General features: G+C 46.3%; 4 protein-coding genes across 4 annotated transcripts; 1 reads left to right on the forward strand and 3 right to left on the reverse strand.

The window, feature by feature from the left end:
* Positions 1 to 40: 40 nt before the first annotated feature.
* F5891DRAFT_1175108 (major facilitator superfamily domain-containing protein) lies at positions 41 to 958 on the reverse strand (the record flags this gene model as incomplete). Its single annotated transcript, XM_041365694.1, has 4 exons — positions 551 to 958; positions 381 to 505; positions 146 to 325; positions 41 to 93 (listed from the first exon to the last, which is right to left on the reverse strand). The coding sequence occupies exons 1-4, from the start codon at positions 685 to 687 to the stop codon at positions 41 to 43; spliced, it is 495 nt and encodes a 164-aa protein (XP_041222097.1). The 5' UTR covers positions 688 to 958.
* A 3,873-nt stretch (positions 959 to 4,831) lies between these two features.
* F5891DRAFT_1175109 (uncharacterized protein) lies at positions 4,832 to 5,747 on the reverse strand (the record flags this gene model as incomplete). The annotated part of the gene is made up of 3 exons (XM_041365695.1): positions 5,686 to 5,747; positions 5,518 to 5,638; positions 4,832 to 5,361 (listed from the first exon to the last, which is right to left on the reverse strand). The coding sequence occupies exons 1-3, from the start codon at positions 5,692 to 5,694 to the stop codon at positions 4,832 to 4,834; spliced, it is 660 nt and encodes a 219-aa protein (XP_041222098.1). The 5' UTR covers positions 5,695 to 5,747.
* Positions 5,748 to 12,684: 6,937 nt separating this feature from the next.
* F5891DRAFT_958426 (uncharacterized protein) lies at positions 12,685 to 14,006 on the reverse strand (the record flags this gene model as incomplete). Its single annotated transcript, XM_041375566.1, has 7 exons — positions 12,685 to 12,772; positions 12,831 to 12,985; positions 13,108 to 13,242; positions 13,289 to 13,427; positions 13,475 to 13,668; positions 13,719 to 13,830; positions 13,879 to 14,006. Coding segments are annotated over 7 exons (951 nt in total), but the record flags the coding sequence as incomplete, so codon positions are not given.
* Positions 14,007 to 14,957: 951 nt separating this feature from the next.
* F5891DRAFT_1246456 (BRCT domain-containing protein) lies at positions 14,958 to 15,681 on the forward strand (the record flags this gene model as incomplete). Its single annotated transcript, XM_041369817.1, has 4 exons — positions 14,958 to 15,149; positions 15,212 to 15,304; positions 15,356 to 15,475; positions 15,541 to 15,681. 4 exons carry the CDS (start codon positions 14,958 to 14,960, stop codon positions 15,679 to 15,681), a joined length of 546 nt encoding a protein of 181 aa, XP_041222100.1.
* Positions 15,682 to 16,885: the final 1,204 nt, after the last annotated feature.

Here is a 16,885-nt window from a genome sequence, read left to right on the forward strand (position 1 = left end):
GCCGATAAACAATAAACGTAGTCAGTCAATTTAACATCGTTTATCGTTTATCGATGTCCATATTCCAACTAGGAGTCGAGTGGCGTAGCCAGGCTGGTTGATCTCGGAATGAGATAAGGCGAAAAAATAAAGCATGCGCGCGTACCGATCATGAGCGTGCTAGCGCTACCAACCGCTTGGAGACATCGAAGAACCATCAACAGCCAGAAGTATGATGTCGGTACGAAAGCCAGACCGATACAAGCAAGGCTGAGAACAAACAAACATCCGAGCGACGTTGGTCGCCTGCCCATGCGATCTGCGAGAGTGCCCCAGAACATGGGCGCTTAAGCGGTAACGATGAGCCCCGGCACAAACTGCATGCAGCAGGCTTCACTGACATACACCCTGAAACACCAAATAAACCGTCACCGTAAGGTTCGTAAGTTCAACGGTCTTGCCAAACGCAGTCGCGATCATTGGAATCGCAGGAAGGTATATATACGCCGTCAACGGGCTGACAAAACTATTCACAAACAGTTTCGATGTCGAGGAACGACCATTTGCTCACCTAAACAACCCTGCTATAGATGCAAGAGTCACTATGAGCCATTTTTCACAAGTCGTAAACACAGAGTAAGGAGGTTCGACATCGGGCTTCTTCGCGAGCACGACAGGAATGCCATGGCCTTCGTCGGTCTGGACCATAGTAGTATGCAGAGAAGTATGGGGGAGAGAAACGGTAAATCACAGCTGTTTAAATATACATGCTCCAACTTGTGCATCGGTTATTGCTGAGCCGAAATCAGCTTCCCAGATTCTTGGAGGGGGTGTTTGCACCCTCGATATCCGCTATACCACACCCTGGACGCCTCCGATAAGGAAGTGTCATGGCGAATCTTGCCAAGCAATGACTTTCATGCGATACTCGTGTGGTGTACCATGAACGGCCACTTCACTTCTGGCACTTGGTTCACTTGATGCGATCTCGTACCAGAACGGAGTGCTTGGAAGGCTTAACAAAAGTATTTGATGACGTGCGAAGCCGCGCCAGGGAGATGAATGCCACAGAATGACTAAAAACCGTTAACACGGACATTTGATACAGCTTTCGTCACGGACTCACTGCTAGAAATTCAGAATCGATTTGTCAACGGACGTGGCTGCTCAAGCCACAAGGTGTAGTTGCCTAAGGCACTGCTGCTTCAGGACGCTCTTCCATTTCTGTTCCCCACTAACATGACATGAATGACTTGTCGTCACCCCAGGTCTATCCCGGGAGCCATCTGAGTGCCAACAGAAGGCATCCATCCTGTAAGATCAGAAGAGTCGTAATTTAATTCCGATGTCGGCGCTGATGCGTTGGGCAAGACCGCCGGATGGACAGAAATATCAGAGCAGTGTCTCAATAAAAAAGCTGTCAAAGTCTTTGCCAAGAAATCAACGCTTGAACCTGGTAAGAATGTATTGACTCACAGTCCAGCTTCTCAAACTGCTTCTCACTCTTGGCAAAATAGAAGTAGTCTGGTTAGGCCTGATTCGCAAGCTGATCAACTTCACGAGAAATTTGAGTTGCTCGTTTACCATTTTTGCGTTTTCTGCTTAGTAGTGTCGAACTCCGGCCTTCATGGACCCTGGCATGTACATACCCTAAGGCAATATTCGTCTGGCCAATGAAATTGTTTCTGCTCATCATTCCCTTTACATGCGGGCACGGCGTTAGTATACATTCCTCCCAGACTGGCCCTTGGCACTCTCCTCACACACCCGACATGGTTCCTGCCTCATTAAGAGAGACACAGTCCGCGCGCGGTAAGCATCGCATGCCTCGTGGAAGTATTGTATGTACTGAAGATCATTATCGTGAGTTTGATGAACTCCAGAGAGCATAGCTACTCCTGTTGGTGACGCGTTAGTTTAAGTTTTCAGAGGACGAGGGTCGCAATTTTTGTTGAATTTGTAAAATAGACAACGTATCCTGTGACACAGATGGAACCGAGAAAACAACAAGAGCAAAACTCACTGGTCCATCCAGTCAGTGGTCACCCAGCGATGTTGATGTGATGGCATCACCCTTGGATCTTCAGTGCATCAGGAAATAATGGTCCTATAACAATGGTACAACCTCCAGTACATCGTGGCTGTGAATCAGTTGGAACAGTTTTAACCTGCCAGTTAGGTACAACTTGGTGTGTGTGAGCTTTTGCTGCCATTACTGGCTTGCAGCCTTGAGATGAGGCTACGGTCAGGTTCCACCCTCTACGGGTCTCAGAACTGCAGACCTGTTGGAGAGTAAAGGAAAACCAGGGCAATGTAGACGTTAATTTTCCATAAGGCGAATTGCCGGCCAGTGATAGTAAGATCATCATCGTGAGTAGCATGTCGAGAGCGAGAATGCGTTGGTTCGATTCGCAAGTGAATCATGTGTGCTTGTCTGCCAGGGAGTCTGATGACATAAGGAATTCTCACTATTCCGTATCGGAGTTGTAACAGTGTTGCTGAATCTACCATTCTGCAGAAAGTGCGGCATTTGGCCAGTCTGCGTGAGGTCTATACAGACAAGTCACAGACTCCGTGTTAAAGTCTGGGGGACAGGTCTGCCAGCAGTTGTCCGGAAAGTGCCGGGAAGTCTATGGTTGTCTGCCCGCTGTATTATGTCATGATTTACTGTCAGTCCCCCGCCATCCCGCCATCAACCTCTCCCGCCATTTCATGTTGCCCGCCGTGCCTACAGACAACATATCATCGAATACAGCTGTACAGCCGCCAAGTATTCCAGGTGCCATCCTGTGGAATGTCATCAATTGGACTCATCGTTGATTGCACCTACTGAAGTGTGACACACGGGTGGCTGAAGTGCTGACGGGGTGGTTGATGCAGATGGCAAGGGTGGCTAGCCACTGACGGGGGTAGCTGATGGGATCAGTGTCACAGTGGCTGGCGTAGATCGTGGCGGGAGTGATGATGTCAGACAACCCGGAGCTTAGCCAAATAGAAGTAGTCTGGTTAAGCCTGGTTCGCGAGCTGATCAACTTCACGAGAAATTTGAGTTGTGTGTTTACCATTTTTGCGTTTTCTGCTTAGTAGTGGAGTCTGTCATCCCGCCGTCGAATGACTTAGTCGTCTTGTTCAACCCTCGGAGAGGATTCTCCCTTCGCCACAGGTTCAGCAATACGGATCGATTCACCACGAAAACTCTCGGTGCCAAGCACAACAATGCAAGACGTTATTGATTGTATTCATTTGCGAGACGAATAACTGTCAGGACTCTAGAACCAAGCAAGCCAGTAAAATACCGTCAGTCAGGCTCACGACACTTATCCGAGAAAATACTTGCTACGACGGTGCAATATGACATCGAGGCTAGGCTTGTAGAAGCATATTGCGAGGGGCCGAGGTTCAATCAAGCCTCAAAATTTGCGAAGAATATTTCTCATTCTCTCACTGAGGACATAATACGTCAATGCAGATCGCTCCTTCGGTTGGTCTAACTTTGACTGGACGCTACCGTTATCTATCGATCATCGGGTCCCCTCCCGTGACTTTTGAAGTATTTGCTCTGTGAAACATGCATCGACTTCTGGAAGCAGAGAAGCCGAGATTCAAGTCCTTGAGGATGGGAACGCCGCTTAGAATAGGCGGCAGGGATCTGGTACACTGAGGCTTGATGCTTGGACGAGTAAGCGAACAATCGAACAATATTTAAAGTCGAACTTACAGTTATATTGTTGCGAGTGACCATAAAAACGTATTCGTCAGACCGATGACCAAGATAGAGGAAAAGTGGGAAATCCAATATGCGTGCTTGAGACATATTTCTTCGAGTGAGACTTTATTTCGAGGTTTTGGAAAATATATGACCCATATAAGAACAAGAATCGTCACCTGGCATATTACTTTGTGATGGACTATATCACGTCGTGCTGAGACCCGAATTCCTCATCTCATGACAATCGCGGTCGGATGGTGATCACCTCAAATCAAAACGCCTGGCATCACGGGTTGTACGGGTATCTTGGGATGATGGAGGACTTAGCAGCCCATCTTGACCTTCAACAGAACGTTTGCAATTTGCAAAATGATCTAGTCCAGAACCTTGACCACATTGACAATGACAATGGAGCGACATCGTACCGTGGACTCAGAAGGGCTTGTGTAACTCTACTACAGTCGCATTTACTCCCTTTCATAAGATTCAAACATCCAGAAAAGGAAGACATATGGGAAGTGCCCTTCGCTCTGGAATTTTGGGAGGTGGAGCGTCCAGGAGCATGAAGTAGTACAAGTGTCTGACCTCGTTGACAAAGTTCAGTACTGAGTCGTTGATGTCGTGACAGTTGCGTCACATGATCACGGCTGGGCGTAGCTATTTTGACGCGGTCCTGCCGCGCCTGCCGCGGTCGTGACGCGGCACTGACGAGCCTTGACGCGGCACTAACGATCCTTGACGCGGCCACTGACGCGCCATTCCTATATTCTACATTCAACTTCCAGATCAAGTTGGATGAGTTCACGACCATTCTTTTGTTATTTTAGTTGCCTCAGAGCCATGTACAACTAGGTATACATAAGCCAATGACTATTTTATTTTCCTCCCTCTCTGGATCCCTTCGAGCCTGTGGAGCACATCGACGTTTAACGGGCGGACATTCTTCGGCCGGCAGAGAAGGAACTACAGCTTCGGATAGCTCGTCTGCAGACTCCAAAGATGTAGCATCAGAGTTATCACTGAATAAGGGGCCGCGCTGTCAATCACATAAGTTAGATATCTATCGAACGGAGCAGGTAATGTCTTCCTCACTTCAAGTTCACTTTCGCTATAATCTCTTGCAGAAACCCATTCATCAGGAATTCAGAGATACACATTCCATCGCCTGTGATGTTGGCCAGCATCCAAACCCCACTGCTGGTTGCCTGCAGGTCCTGCTTCTTCGGAATCCTCGAACATCCTTGCTTCTAGTGCGGTCAGACACTCGAGGTCGACATCAGCCACGAAGCTATTGGTAGGATAGCTTATCATGAGATCGGCCCAAGCCATCTTCAACAGCATGCTATCGTTCCATTCTTCGTTTCGAGCTTCGACGCGTTTTTCAAAATCACTGGCCTTTCGATGAGCAACCACGAGAGTGAAAGCATGCACCAAAGGCATGCCACCAAGCCATGTTTCGACTTGACCGGAAGCACCAGGAACATTCTCCGAGAACCAACGTGCAATTTTGGCATACTCGTGAGATGAGATGTCACCACAAAACGGTATGCTGTATGCACCCACACCATCTGGCTTCTTCTTCGATCGCAAGATGTAGTCTATCACGGGGTATGCCTCCGCACCATATTGGTTCAAGTCTGGACTGTCAAGTCCGTGCAGAGTTCGAATAACTCCTGTGAGTGGTGTTTCATGTGTTGAGGGAGGGGTGGTGGATTCGGGACGGAGTGTGCAGAGTCATGTGATGGCTGAGCGGTCTGCACGGAGGCCGGAAGATAAGCTATTACATTGCCTGTTCTATGTTCACAAGGAGAATATGTCGGATGACGCACCTGAACGGTCATAGCAGGGTATGAGGTCCCCAAAACTCAGCAGCGGACCCGGCCGATCTGGATCATTTTGATTCTCTGTCTCGTTGGGATAGAAAAAGTTGAATATATGTTTGATTAATTGCTAAAAGATGGTTATAACAAGTTTACTCCGTATTTTAAAGAACTCACAAAGGCCATGATACGATTCACAAAAGCGCGATAATAAGGGTTGTTTCTCGAGCCCAGAGGAGACAACGAAAGAATGCTTAGTAAAATAAATTTATTACTGCCTATGGACAATTACAGTGTACGACGTCTAATTCTGTCAGGATGAAAAGGAACACTGTTAGAATATCAATTATTATGACAGATGTAAAGTAAAATATACCTAAGTTATACGGACAGTGTGACAGTTGAGGTGGTGAGGTTTGACGCGGCATGTGGAGAGTGGTGAGGTCTGACGCGGCATGAATGAAGTTTGACGCGGCGTGACGCGCGGGTGACGCGGCAGTGACGAGGTTTGACGCGGCGTGACGCGCCTGTGACGCGGCACTGACGCGGCATGGAGGAGGTTTGACGCGGCATGGAGGAGGTTTGACGCGGCATGGAGGAGGTTTGACGCGGCAACTGACGCGGCACAACTTGTTTGACGCGGCACTGACGCGCATGTGACGCGGCAACTGACGCGGTATGTGCTATGGTTGACGCGGCACTGTAGTAGGCCTTGACGCGGCATAGAGTGTAGATGTTGATATTAGTACAGAGACTGCGAAGATATTTGGGAGAACTTGTCGTGGTGTGAGTAGTGCTTGACGCAGCCTAAACGAGGCTTCTGACATGCCATGGTTGGGGCTCGACGTGTTGGTGCAGGGTATAGAGAGTGGATCAAACTTAGCAGGGTGAGGTCGAAGCTTGACGCAGTGAGACAACATTTGACACTGCATCTGAAAACCAACATAGATGAACGAATTAGAGGTAATGCAACAATATAGGACTGACGCGCAAGATGCATACTAGTAGTATGAACGCAGAGGACAAGCACTGTAAATTTGGTGAGAGGTGAATACAGCACTATAGAGCCTGTACGCAGGCAGACACTCATATGTTGATCATTAACGATGATTCAAAGTGTTTGGAATGCGATATGAAGTTGTGTAAACATGATCTGTACATAGGAATTTGTTACAGTGCCGCGTCACATATGCCGCGTCAGTGCCGCGTCACAGGCGCGTCACGACCGCGGCAGGCGCGGCAGGGCCGCGTCAATTTCACCTGGCCCATCACGGCTAAGTTGGTCCACTATGGCAAATTCAGTTTTTCTTTTGTTATTTGAATTCATCACCTCTCCCAATATAGGCACTCTCGAACTCAGCTTCAAAGCTTGATGGACCCTGGCATGTACATACCCTATGGCAATATTCGTCTGGCCCGGTATTTTTCGGCAGTGGGTGAATCCGCCAGCGGTCACAACTTCTTGGATACTTCATTCGTCAATCATCCAGGATCCTCGCTTTTCAAGTTGATATTGTTTTCTCATTCTTCGGTCCGGGCAAGATCATCTTCCTCCAATGGCGCTGTCAGCTCAACCAGACGGGTCCTATAGAATCATTCAGCTTTTATTTGCGCACCGTATTCAGTGGTTCCAACATTGCATTATCTTGCGAAATACACTCAATTCTAATCTTATTGCCTAAGGATGTCGCATCTCATTGCATTCCATCAGTCGCGTTGTTGCCTGTTTCCTATGGACGCCGCGTCGAGCTGCGACTTTTTACATTTGAAATTTCTGGATCCAAAGGGATGTCACGGTGCAAAAATAGAGATGTCGCGTCAATGTTGCAACTGACGCAACGGTAGCGTGGGGCCCCGTCACATAACTTTGTATACATAAATCGTCTGACGTATCTGTCTTAAAGCACGTTGCACTGACACGTCATGTCTTGCTTCAGAGTGTGGAGTCCTTTGGGGTAGTATGTTGGACATTGTCTCGTCATCGGCTGTCTATCCGTCACGTCTTGATGTGAGCAAAGCACGTTGCACTGACACGTCATGTCTTGATGAGCAAAGCACGTTGCGCTGACACGTCATGTTCAACGAAGGCTTTAGACAGTGAGTCTAATACTATTCAGCTTGTCACAGCGATATATAAAAGCGGCATTCCTTGAATCGATACTCAACTCAGCACCCCTCACTTCAACAATCACTTCACATTTAACAGTCATGAAAGGATTTTTGGCTCTTTGTCTTGTCACCGTCGCTCTCCTGCCGCAGATGGAAGCGGCCGTTACTTGTGATGGGCTTCTCGGACCCTGGTGTTGGAACTATCTTCTTGACAAGAAACCGACCGAGCCAGTCCAGCCGGAGACAAGTATGTCCTAACTTGTCTGTATTTTGTGCATCCTGTCTCATAAGGAATGTGTCGCTAGGCCCCTGAATGTAATTATCTAGTACCCTTTTTTCGAGTGCTCTACTTACTCGCTCTGTTAGATACTCAGCTCTTCACGACACCGAAGGTATGTCTTGGGTACAGTATTGAATTTCGACTATTTACAAAATCATTCTAGCCTAGGGTTAGAAGCGCAAACATATCTCTGAGTCGTCTCTCTGAAGTCTGGGACTTGTGGGATAAAGATTGTCGTGGTCCAATTTTTTCTAATGCTCAATTATTGTCGGGGCAGAGCCCTGACATCACATGCATGGTCCGATCACTATCAAAGTTCTTTTTATTCGTGTATGATGTAGTACGTACTGCGCTGTTGGAGTTGGTACGCACTTAGCGGTTTGGACAATCTTGACGCAAAGTAGACTCGTAACCAGTCTGGACTACGTCTTTGATATTGTTAAGTGTTTGACGTAGTCAGACTGGTCGATCTCGGAGAAATTTGGCAGGAGAAGCGAGGAGTTTGAAATTTGACAGATGCCGGTTTAGGTAAACATTGTATCTTGTACAGTGTCCTTCGTTCGCACCTTAAGCAAAGCATTGTACGCCTCTCAAACTTTATAGTCTATCAAGCAACAGTACTTAACATCTAATAGGATGATAAAATGATACCTTTTCATGCCTTTCAATTGCCCATACCGCAACATCAACCACCTGTTGAGCCTTTGATTTGGATTGTCAATCCTTCGAGCCTCGACATTGATGAAAAAATCCTTGCGTTCCTAAGAGTCCTTCGCGTGGGCTTCGTATGACGGTCATAAACCTTATGTTGCACTCTATTTCGAACATGACCTCCATGCTACCTTTGAAAGAAGGTTTTTTTTGAAGCAAGGCCCTTGTACAGTTTCTCAGTGTGTTGGAAGTAGTGCTGCCGTGGTCCAGTTCCGAACCGTGGTTCGAACCTGACCATTGGTCAGGTTCGTCCTTGGTTCGGTCCATGGTCCAGCATTTTGCACGGACCGAACCGGAATGAGGTTCGTGGTCCGCTAACTCCTGTGCGGTTCATCTATAGGTTCGGACCTTCCCGAACCGTTCCGAACCCTGAACCGAATCTTCCTTGCAACACCTTCAAGGCTCAATCACACGCTTATGGTCATTTTGACTTCTCGATCCTCAAGATTCGCCATGGTCACTTTGACCTTTGGCATTCTCAAGACTTTTTTCGACTTATCCTGTCCGGAGGTTCGCATCCTGCACACCCTGCTGTCCAATAACGCCTACCTGTTCAATCAAGCTCAAGGTATGACTTTTCCGTCAAATCAAGCGCAATAAACTGACTGACATATTATATTTCTTATCTAATATAATTTAAGTTCTTGATCCAAACTATAAGCTCGCATACGTTGAAGGCCGGTGGGATTTTGGAGATGTTGCAGATGGCAGAGCTCGTCTGGAGGCCGTGGTGAGTACTCATCTATGTTGTTTTCCTGCTCTAATCTTATTTTTTTTTGTAGTTCAATGACTATTATACACCGCTGAGTCGAACACCTACTACCAATGAGCAATCCGCTCCACCGACAAGAGCTGCCAGTGTACGCAAGCACTATGGCGACGATTGGATGCGCGAGGCTATTAGGATGCGTAAGACATCAGACCACCTTACTCACAATCCTCGTCAAGAGCTCAACATGTACTTGTCTTCGCCACTAGAGGAGACTGATGACATTGTGGCCTGGTGGGGGGTAAGTTTTCTTTTTGACTTGTTTTTTCGCTACTAAATCTACTTAATAGCTTCACTCGCTGCAATACCCTACACTCGCGCGCATCGCGCGAGACTATCTACCCATTCAAGGCAGCTCCGTTCCTTCCGAACAAGCATTCTCAAGCGGAGGAATCACTTCGACTATCCGACGCAATGCACTCGCGACTGACACATTCACTGCACTACAACTACTGAAGGGAGCATATAGGAATGGGCATCTTTCTGCAGAAGTAGAGGCTGAGGGACATGTGGCTTCATTGGAGATGTAACTACGAGTACAAATATCTTGCCTATGTTTTTTTTTCCTGGCTGTAATTTTTTTGCGTTCGGTTCGCGTTCAGACCGAGAAAAAACCGAACCTGACCGCTGCGAACCATTCGCAAAGGTTCGGTCTAAGGTTCGTTGAAATAACTAGAACCGAACCTTGGTCCGGTTTTGGGTTCTCGTCCAACCACCTCTGAACCGAACGGAACCGGACCGCGGCAGCGCTAGTTGGAAGTAACGATATGAGGCATCTGAGTTGAAACAACTTCGGACATTGTGATCCTTGGGAAATAAGATCGAGTCGTGAGAAGGCCTTGAGAACTTGCTGGTGTTGTGTTGTTGAAAGGGCACTCATAAAGTCCATCGGGAGACCTTCAATCGCATCTCGAGCAGCGAGTGATAAAGGTCGTATGGAACTCATGGTTGAAACTTAACATAGCATATAGTCTGAACGACGGTAGACGCATAAGTTGTACTACATACGATCGAGTATCACCAGCACGACCGGCACCTACTAAATTTCAAACTCCTCGCTCTGCCTGCCAAATTTCTCTGAGATCGACCAGCCTGGCTACGCCACTTGACTTGTCCGTGGTATTGGTAAGCCAGGCTGGTCACAAGCCTAGACGCAAAGCGTGTTACAGTCGTTTGCATAAAGATTTTCAGTTGCGAAACCGCGCAACATGTATTTGTATGTATTTGTAGAGTGGGAAAATACCTTGGTATCGTGACTTTGGCCAAGCAAACAACCCATTTTCGTACTGTGACAAATATATACAAACACGTGTTGCGCGGTTTCGCAACTGAAAATCTTTATGCAAACGACTGTACAGTGTGTTGCAAATGACTTTAGAGGTGCACGAGAATTTTTTTGCGAGCTCGGTGTTTGTATTATAGTTCTTCATAGCCAAATGCGGACTTTTGGTCACATCAACAATTCGAAAGTTGTCTCCTCCACCTCAGGCTGTATCAATCATTCTTACACTCATATCTTCAACTTAAAAGCACTCCCTATGTGATATTTCCGACACAGTCTTCCGTTGCTCATAGCGCCAGATAGCCATATTCTGGCGTATTCCAGAAGTGATCAGAGGTGCCATTGCCACCAGCTATTGCGACTCATTGCCAACTCCCAGCGGCGTGAAAATTGACCAAGTGTGACAGAAGTCACATGTCAAAACAAAGGAACAAACAAAGATTGGCAAATTTTTGGAAACGGGACTCTAAAGTCATTTGCAACACACTGTAAGACAAATTTAAGCTCAAACATATATTGGACTTTTCACACGACTGTGACCTCATTTACATAAGGGAACATTATGTAAGTAAGCCCTTCAGATTCGGATGGTGCTGTCAACTCAATTATGTAATTCAAGTTAAACGAGTCCTATAGAATCATTCGGCTTTTCTTTGCGCGCCGTCTTCAGTGGTTTTAACATTGCATTATATTGTATCGTTAGCAGACTGTTGTAGCGTGTTAATGATACAAGTCAAATCACTCTGAGACTCGCATATCCCTCTCAGCGTTGGCTGGCCACTTTTGCTCAAGACTGCATCACTGAAACCCAACATCCCCAATCAACCTTTTTATACACATTATAATGTAAATAATAATCATAATTGGCTAACATGTGACAGTGCATGTTATATCGTAATTTATGCCATTAGAACGCTATCCTACATGACCAACAACCATCACACGGACCTATATTTGGCCGCGGTTGCACAAATATGATTGTGAATACACTGAATCTGACTGACGAGCATGGTTAATAGATCTACACTATGCAGTGTGTAGACTGTAGCGTATTTTGGCTATTTGTGTCTCATGTCTTTGAAAGTGCATCTGATTGGTGATCTATACGATAAATAGACAAAAGCCTGAGATCAGTACGTCGTATAAAGTCGTTTATGCAATTCTAACGCTATCCTGTATGATCAGGGAAAATCATGCATGTTGAAGTTCAGCATCACAGCCCAGTTGCTGGTTGCGCAACATATTCACGAACATTCAATTGATGACCAATGCATATCATTGCGTGACAGAAGTGTGAGGTGATTACTAATTGCTCATATTTTCCACATCAACCTTGGTGTTCGGCATGGGGATGTGAGTAAAATGTGCTTCAATATTTATCGCCCTACCCCAACCTGATAACTCATGAGACTTAAGCGCCTGATTGTCATCGATGGCTCTGTATTATCTGTGTGAAAAAGTAGGTAAAGTGATCCTTTGCCTACACGAATGAAAAATATGAAACAAAGGGTCTGTTGTATGACATTTCTAGCACACAGGGCGTTGTTTCACAAAAGTAAAATAACTATAGTGTCTTGCCACCTGTAACTTAGATGTGTAACTTCCTCACAAGAGCGACGCAGGTTTGATCTCTCATTAAGAACAATATTTGGAGACATTGCCAATGAACCGCTGTTCGGCACTGCATTGCCAATTTTATATTTCTCGGCGCTCGTTTGTCACAAAAGTAAAATAACTATGGTGTCTTGCCACCTGTAACTTAGATGTGTAATTGCCTCACAAAAGCAACACAGGTTTGATCTCTCAATAAGAACAATATTTGGAGACATTGCGAATGAACCACTGTTAGGCACTGCATTGCCAATTTTATATTTCTCAGCGCTCGGTTGTCATTTGCATGAATTGCTCGGCTGCATTACATTATTTACATATCAATGGCAGTATTATACAACAAGGATCTCGATGCTACAATTTGTAAAATAGTGTACATACAGCTATCTATGCATGTGACCTGCAAACTCTGAGCTAACATCTGCCTGAACACCGAGCAACAGATAGCTGTTGGACTCGTTGGGGATGACAGGCAGATACATGTTTGCATCCAAAAACCCTGCTAATGTTATAGTATAATGAGACCAAGGTCAAATAATTACAGCCACATGATAACGCACCGGTTCCACCAAAGTAGTAGGTCGTCGACTTCCTTGGATGCGTCTGGTGTCATGGGAAGCTCGAGGAAGTCGACAATGTTATCGTAGAACTCTTGATTGTTGAACTCATCATCGATAACTCGCCACGATCCCGTACTGGACAAGGTGAACCTGAGCTGAGTTGGCCGGCAATGTCAGGCTAGAGCATGGATAAAGAGCGATCCATCATACTCACCTGTACAGCTGTATATGCGATTGAGCGTGGTTGTACTGACTTCATGTTCAACAGTGCCACAACATTGCAGCGGGTGTGACGCTCGCCAGAAGTCCTCCATTGCTTTGGGTGGCCTTGTGTGGAAATATTATCCGGGCTAAGCTCCTCCTGATCTTCCGTCTCCGCAGAAGTAGGAGATGTGAAAATATATTTGAATGTCTGTAAGCGACCTCAGTAGATGAATATTCATCTTCACGACACGTACCTTTAAAAGCAGCTTGCCTTTAAACAGGCCATCCGTAGGGTTTTGTGGATCATATTGTTTGTCCTTGTACAAGAAAGCTGGCCAAGAGTAAGCTGTGACGCGATAGTCTGGGTGGTAGTCCCTAATGTGCTGTCGGACACTACTGCATGCGTCAGCAAAGATGTTGCAAAACAGATGAAATCTTACACTAAGTCATTCCAATCGTAATCGACTGGACAGATGAGCCGTCCAGTCGCATCGTTATTTAATCCGCGACCCAGTTTGTCCTGCCCATGAATGACGGGGCTTGGTGATGGGGTAAGTTGCATCAACCAAGATGCAACGGTGACTTTAAGCTGTGTCGTATCGTCAGCCCTGGCTCCATTGGCACCTTTATTCAGCTAAATAGTGCCTCAATTAGCCTCGTTGTGAAGCAGTGTCCGACACCTACCTTGCTGTATATGTGACAGAGCTCGCCATTTTCAGCCACTGAGGTTAGAAGTTTACGAACGGATGGACACCAAGTCACCAACTTCTTATATGATCTGTACCTCCGATCGTCTCTAGTGAAGATAATTAATGCAAGCCACTGGCAACACCAAAGGACCTACTCAGTATTATTTGAGCTAGTATCGTCAGTATCTGATTCCAACCCCGAGGTGACACGTCGATCGAACTCTGCAATGAGATCTTCGATGCGTTCTGTGCGGCAAACAAGTCTCCGAATTAGCCGGCCCTCGGTATTATGAGGTTCACTATGCAATGAAATAGCTCTTCAAGGGGTGCTGAAATACTGGATGATTGCACACTCACTTTCTCTCTGCCACAGGCTGTTTGCGAAGTTCGGCGTTTTGGGCCTCTAAGACAGCCAGCTGCCTTTTCAAGGAAGCCACTTGAGAAGGTGGGTCATTGTCAGTGGAGCTACCTTGCGACATCTGGAGTGGAATTTGGGTAGGAACGGAACATGTGAAGGTGCGAGAGTACCAGCCTGACTGAAATACTACAGGGATCATCAAACACTTTGATCTGAATCATGCAGAAATTGACCTACTAACCGCATATGGGCAGGCCAACGGGGGTTGAAGCGCTGACAGTTATCGGTAGATCAGGTAATCCCAAAGTGGCTGCTCGTCCCGGATCTATGTCATAGGTCATGGTGGCAAACCGTCGACTGTAGTCCCTGCCAGGCTATTAGTATTGTATGACGTAACCAGTTTGTAATATACCCATGCCAGTCTTCGTATGAACACTCGCCGATACTGGCAAATCGCCTGTTCTTGATCTTCGTCGGACTGTCTACTATGTGCCAAACTACATTCTTGGCATGAAGTGTCACGGTACGGCATGAATCATTGATCTGTTGATGGAACACCTGACCTCCAATAGGAATGGTGTTTTAGCTAAAGTCATCTCCGCTGCCCACTGGTGCCGAGCCTCAGGTGTTTAAGTTCTATTGGAGTTCTATGCAATGTAGGAAGTTGCAAGTTCCGAACCTTCTGACCCTGACACTTTTTTTTTGTTTATTCAAGTTGTCCGATACCTCCTCTTGGAGTCACCGTGACGTACCATAACGACTTGGATCAGATGTGCTGGTGACTCGGCCGGCGAACTGTAACACAGTTGCTGTAAGTCCGTTCCATTGACCTATTGTGTCAAACTCCCTCTCACATACACGTTGAAGCTTTAGTGTATGGCCCTCTTCAATGGTGTACACTACGCCCTTTCATCTTCAATACAACCGGGACGACACAAGGAACTCTCAGCCTTGCTAGATCTTCACGGTGCAATGAGCGCACCACCACCCACTCATATTATTGCGCTTGCTGGATCGCACATTCAGGGTGAATACGAAGGATCTCTGCATGTAGTGTCAGACATGTGGGTACAACGGTGCGTAGTCCTTGGAAAACGTCAACCATGAGTCTCCTCTACCTTTCACTTCAGTACGAAGGCATTGATGGTCAATATGTCAGCGAGCGGTACTATTCACCTGATCCAATCATGATTTTTTCAGGTGTTGTTGCATGCGCCACTGATGTGAGTGAATTGTCCTTGATCACATTATATGATATTGATGTTGATTACAAGCTCTCCCAATGGGACCTTGAAGTTCTGTCAGCCGGCATCACCTCATTAGGAGGGCAGTGGCGAACAGCCCTTACTCGAGATGTGACCCATCTCTTCGCATTGCATAAGCAGAGCAATAAGGTACTCACTCTCTTGTTTCATTGACTATGGGACCATTGTTCACTGCGCTAACCCTCATGGCATAGTACCAAACTGCAATGTATTTTGCACCATATACCGGCATGTCCATCCTTACACCACATTGGTTCGACGATTCAGTCCAACTTGGGTGTTGTGTCCCTGAGATTCCTTATTTATGGCCCGATCCTGAGGTCTTGGCTCGGTGACATAGTAGTGTACTATAGGTTACGATGGGCTATGATTGCAGAGGCGAAGGGGACACTATCCGGTAGTAACGAATGAGTATCTGACCTTGTAGAATACCTATAAAATATTACAGCCTTGATTTTCGCTGCTTGATTGAATGATCGAAACATACCAGATTCTAGTCCTGTTCACCGTGACGTACTACCATTTACAGAAAAACATAAGCAGCCTACCTATCCTGTACCACAGTTTCTGCATACTCATCATCTTTTGAAGCATGCCCGCGCTAAGTGCGTGATATGATTTTCAGACTTAAATTGCATACAATACTAGAAATGCATGTACAGTATGATTTCAAATTGTGAAACTGCGATCCTTTGAAGCTCCAATGATTCAGATAGACGTCACGAGCATATGTATAAGTACAATGTTACACAATTCAGTAATTTACTGTAGAAGCTGATGATCAATGTACATGCAAAGGTAATGAAGCGAATGCATACCATTCAAGAGTGTTAAGACCATGCACAAAGGGTAGGACTGATTCTGAGGGGCTTGGCTTCAGCTCGTGCGCTGCGCCCCTTACCCAAGTATGTGCCCTTAATTTCAGATTGGTGTCTGAGGAAAGTCCGAAGACGTCCAAAGGACATCCGAAGGCGCGGGAAACTTCGGAAGGACTTTCCGGACGGGTGCAAGTAACTTCCGGATGAGTGCGGGAAAGTTCCGGAAATTACGATGAGGTTTCGTCCTGATACAGATATGTATAATGGCTACTCGGGACTTGTCCTGAGTAGAAGTAAACAGAGGAAAGGCTGCAAGGACAAAGTCCGAAGCGGAATAGGTCCGGAGGACTGCGGGAAAGTTCCGGGTGAACTTCCAGAACTTCGGATGAGCGGAGGAGCAGAGGAGCGGAGGAGCGGAGCTCTGGCCTAGGGAGAAACTCCCTAGGCCTGAGATGGATATCAACTAAATTGGAAGACTAGAACTGATATGAGGACTTAGAGTGAAGACTAGTGCGAGGACTAATATGATATTCAGACTGAGGTACTACAAGACATATACGTGAGTTTATATACTAAGAGAAATAACGGAAGGATCAATAAGCAGAGTCCGAGGCTATGTATGAAGCATATGCAAAGGTTGACAAACGCGAGTCGGAAATGAACATAGGTTAACGGATCAGTAAGCATACCGGTAATAGATATAACCGAGGTACCGGTAACA

The sequence above is a fragment of the Suillus fuscotomentosus genome (genome assembly GCF_016647785.1).
Source record: "Suillus fuscotomentosus strain FC203 chromosome Unknown F5891scaffold_54, whole genome shotgun sequence".
NCBI classification, from domain to species: domain Eukaryota; kingdom Fungi; phylum Basidiomycota; class Agaricomycetes; order Boletales; family Suillaceae; genus Suillus; species Suillus fuscotomentosus.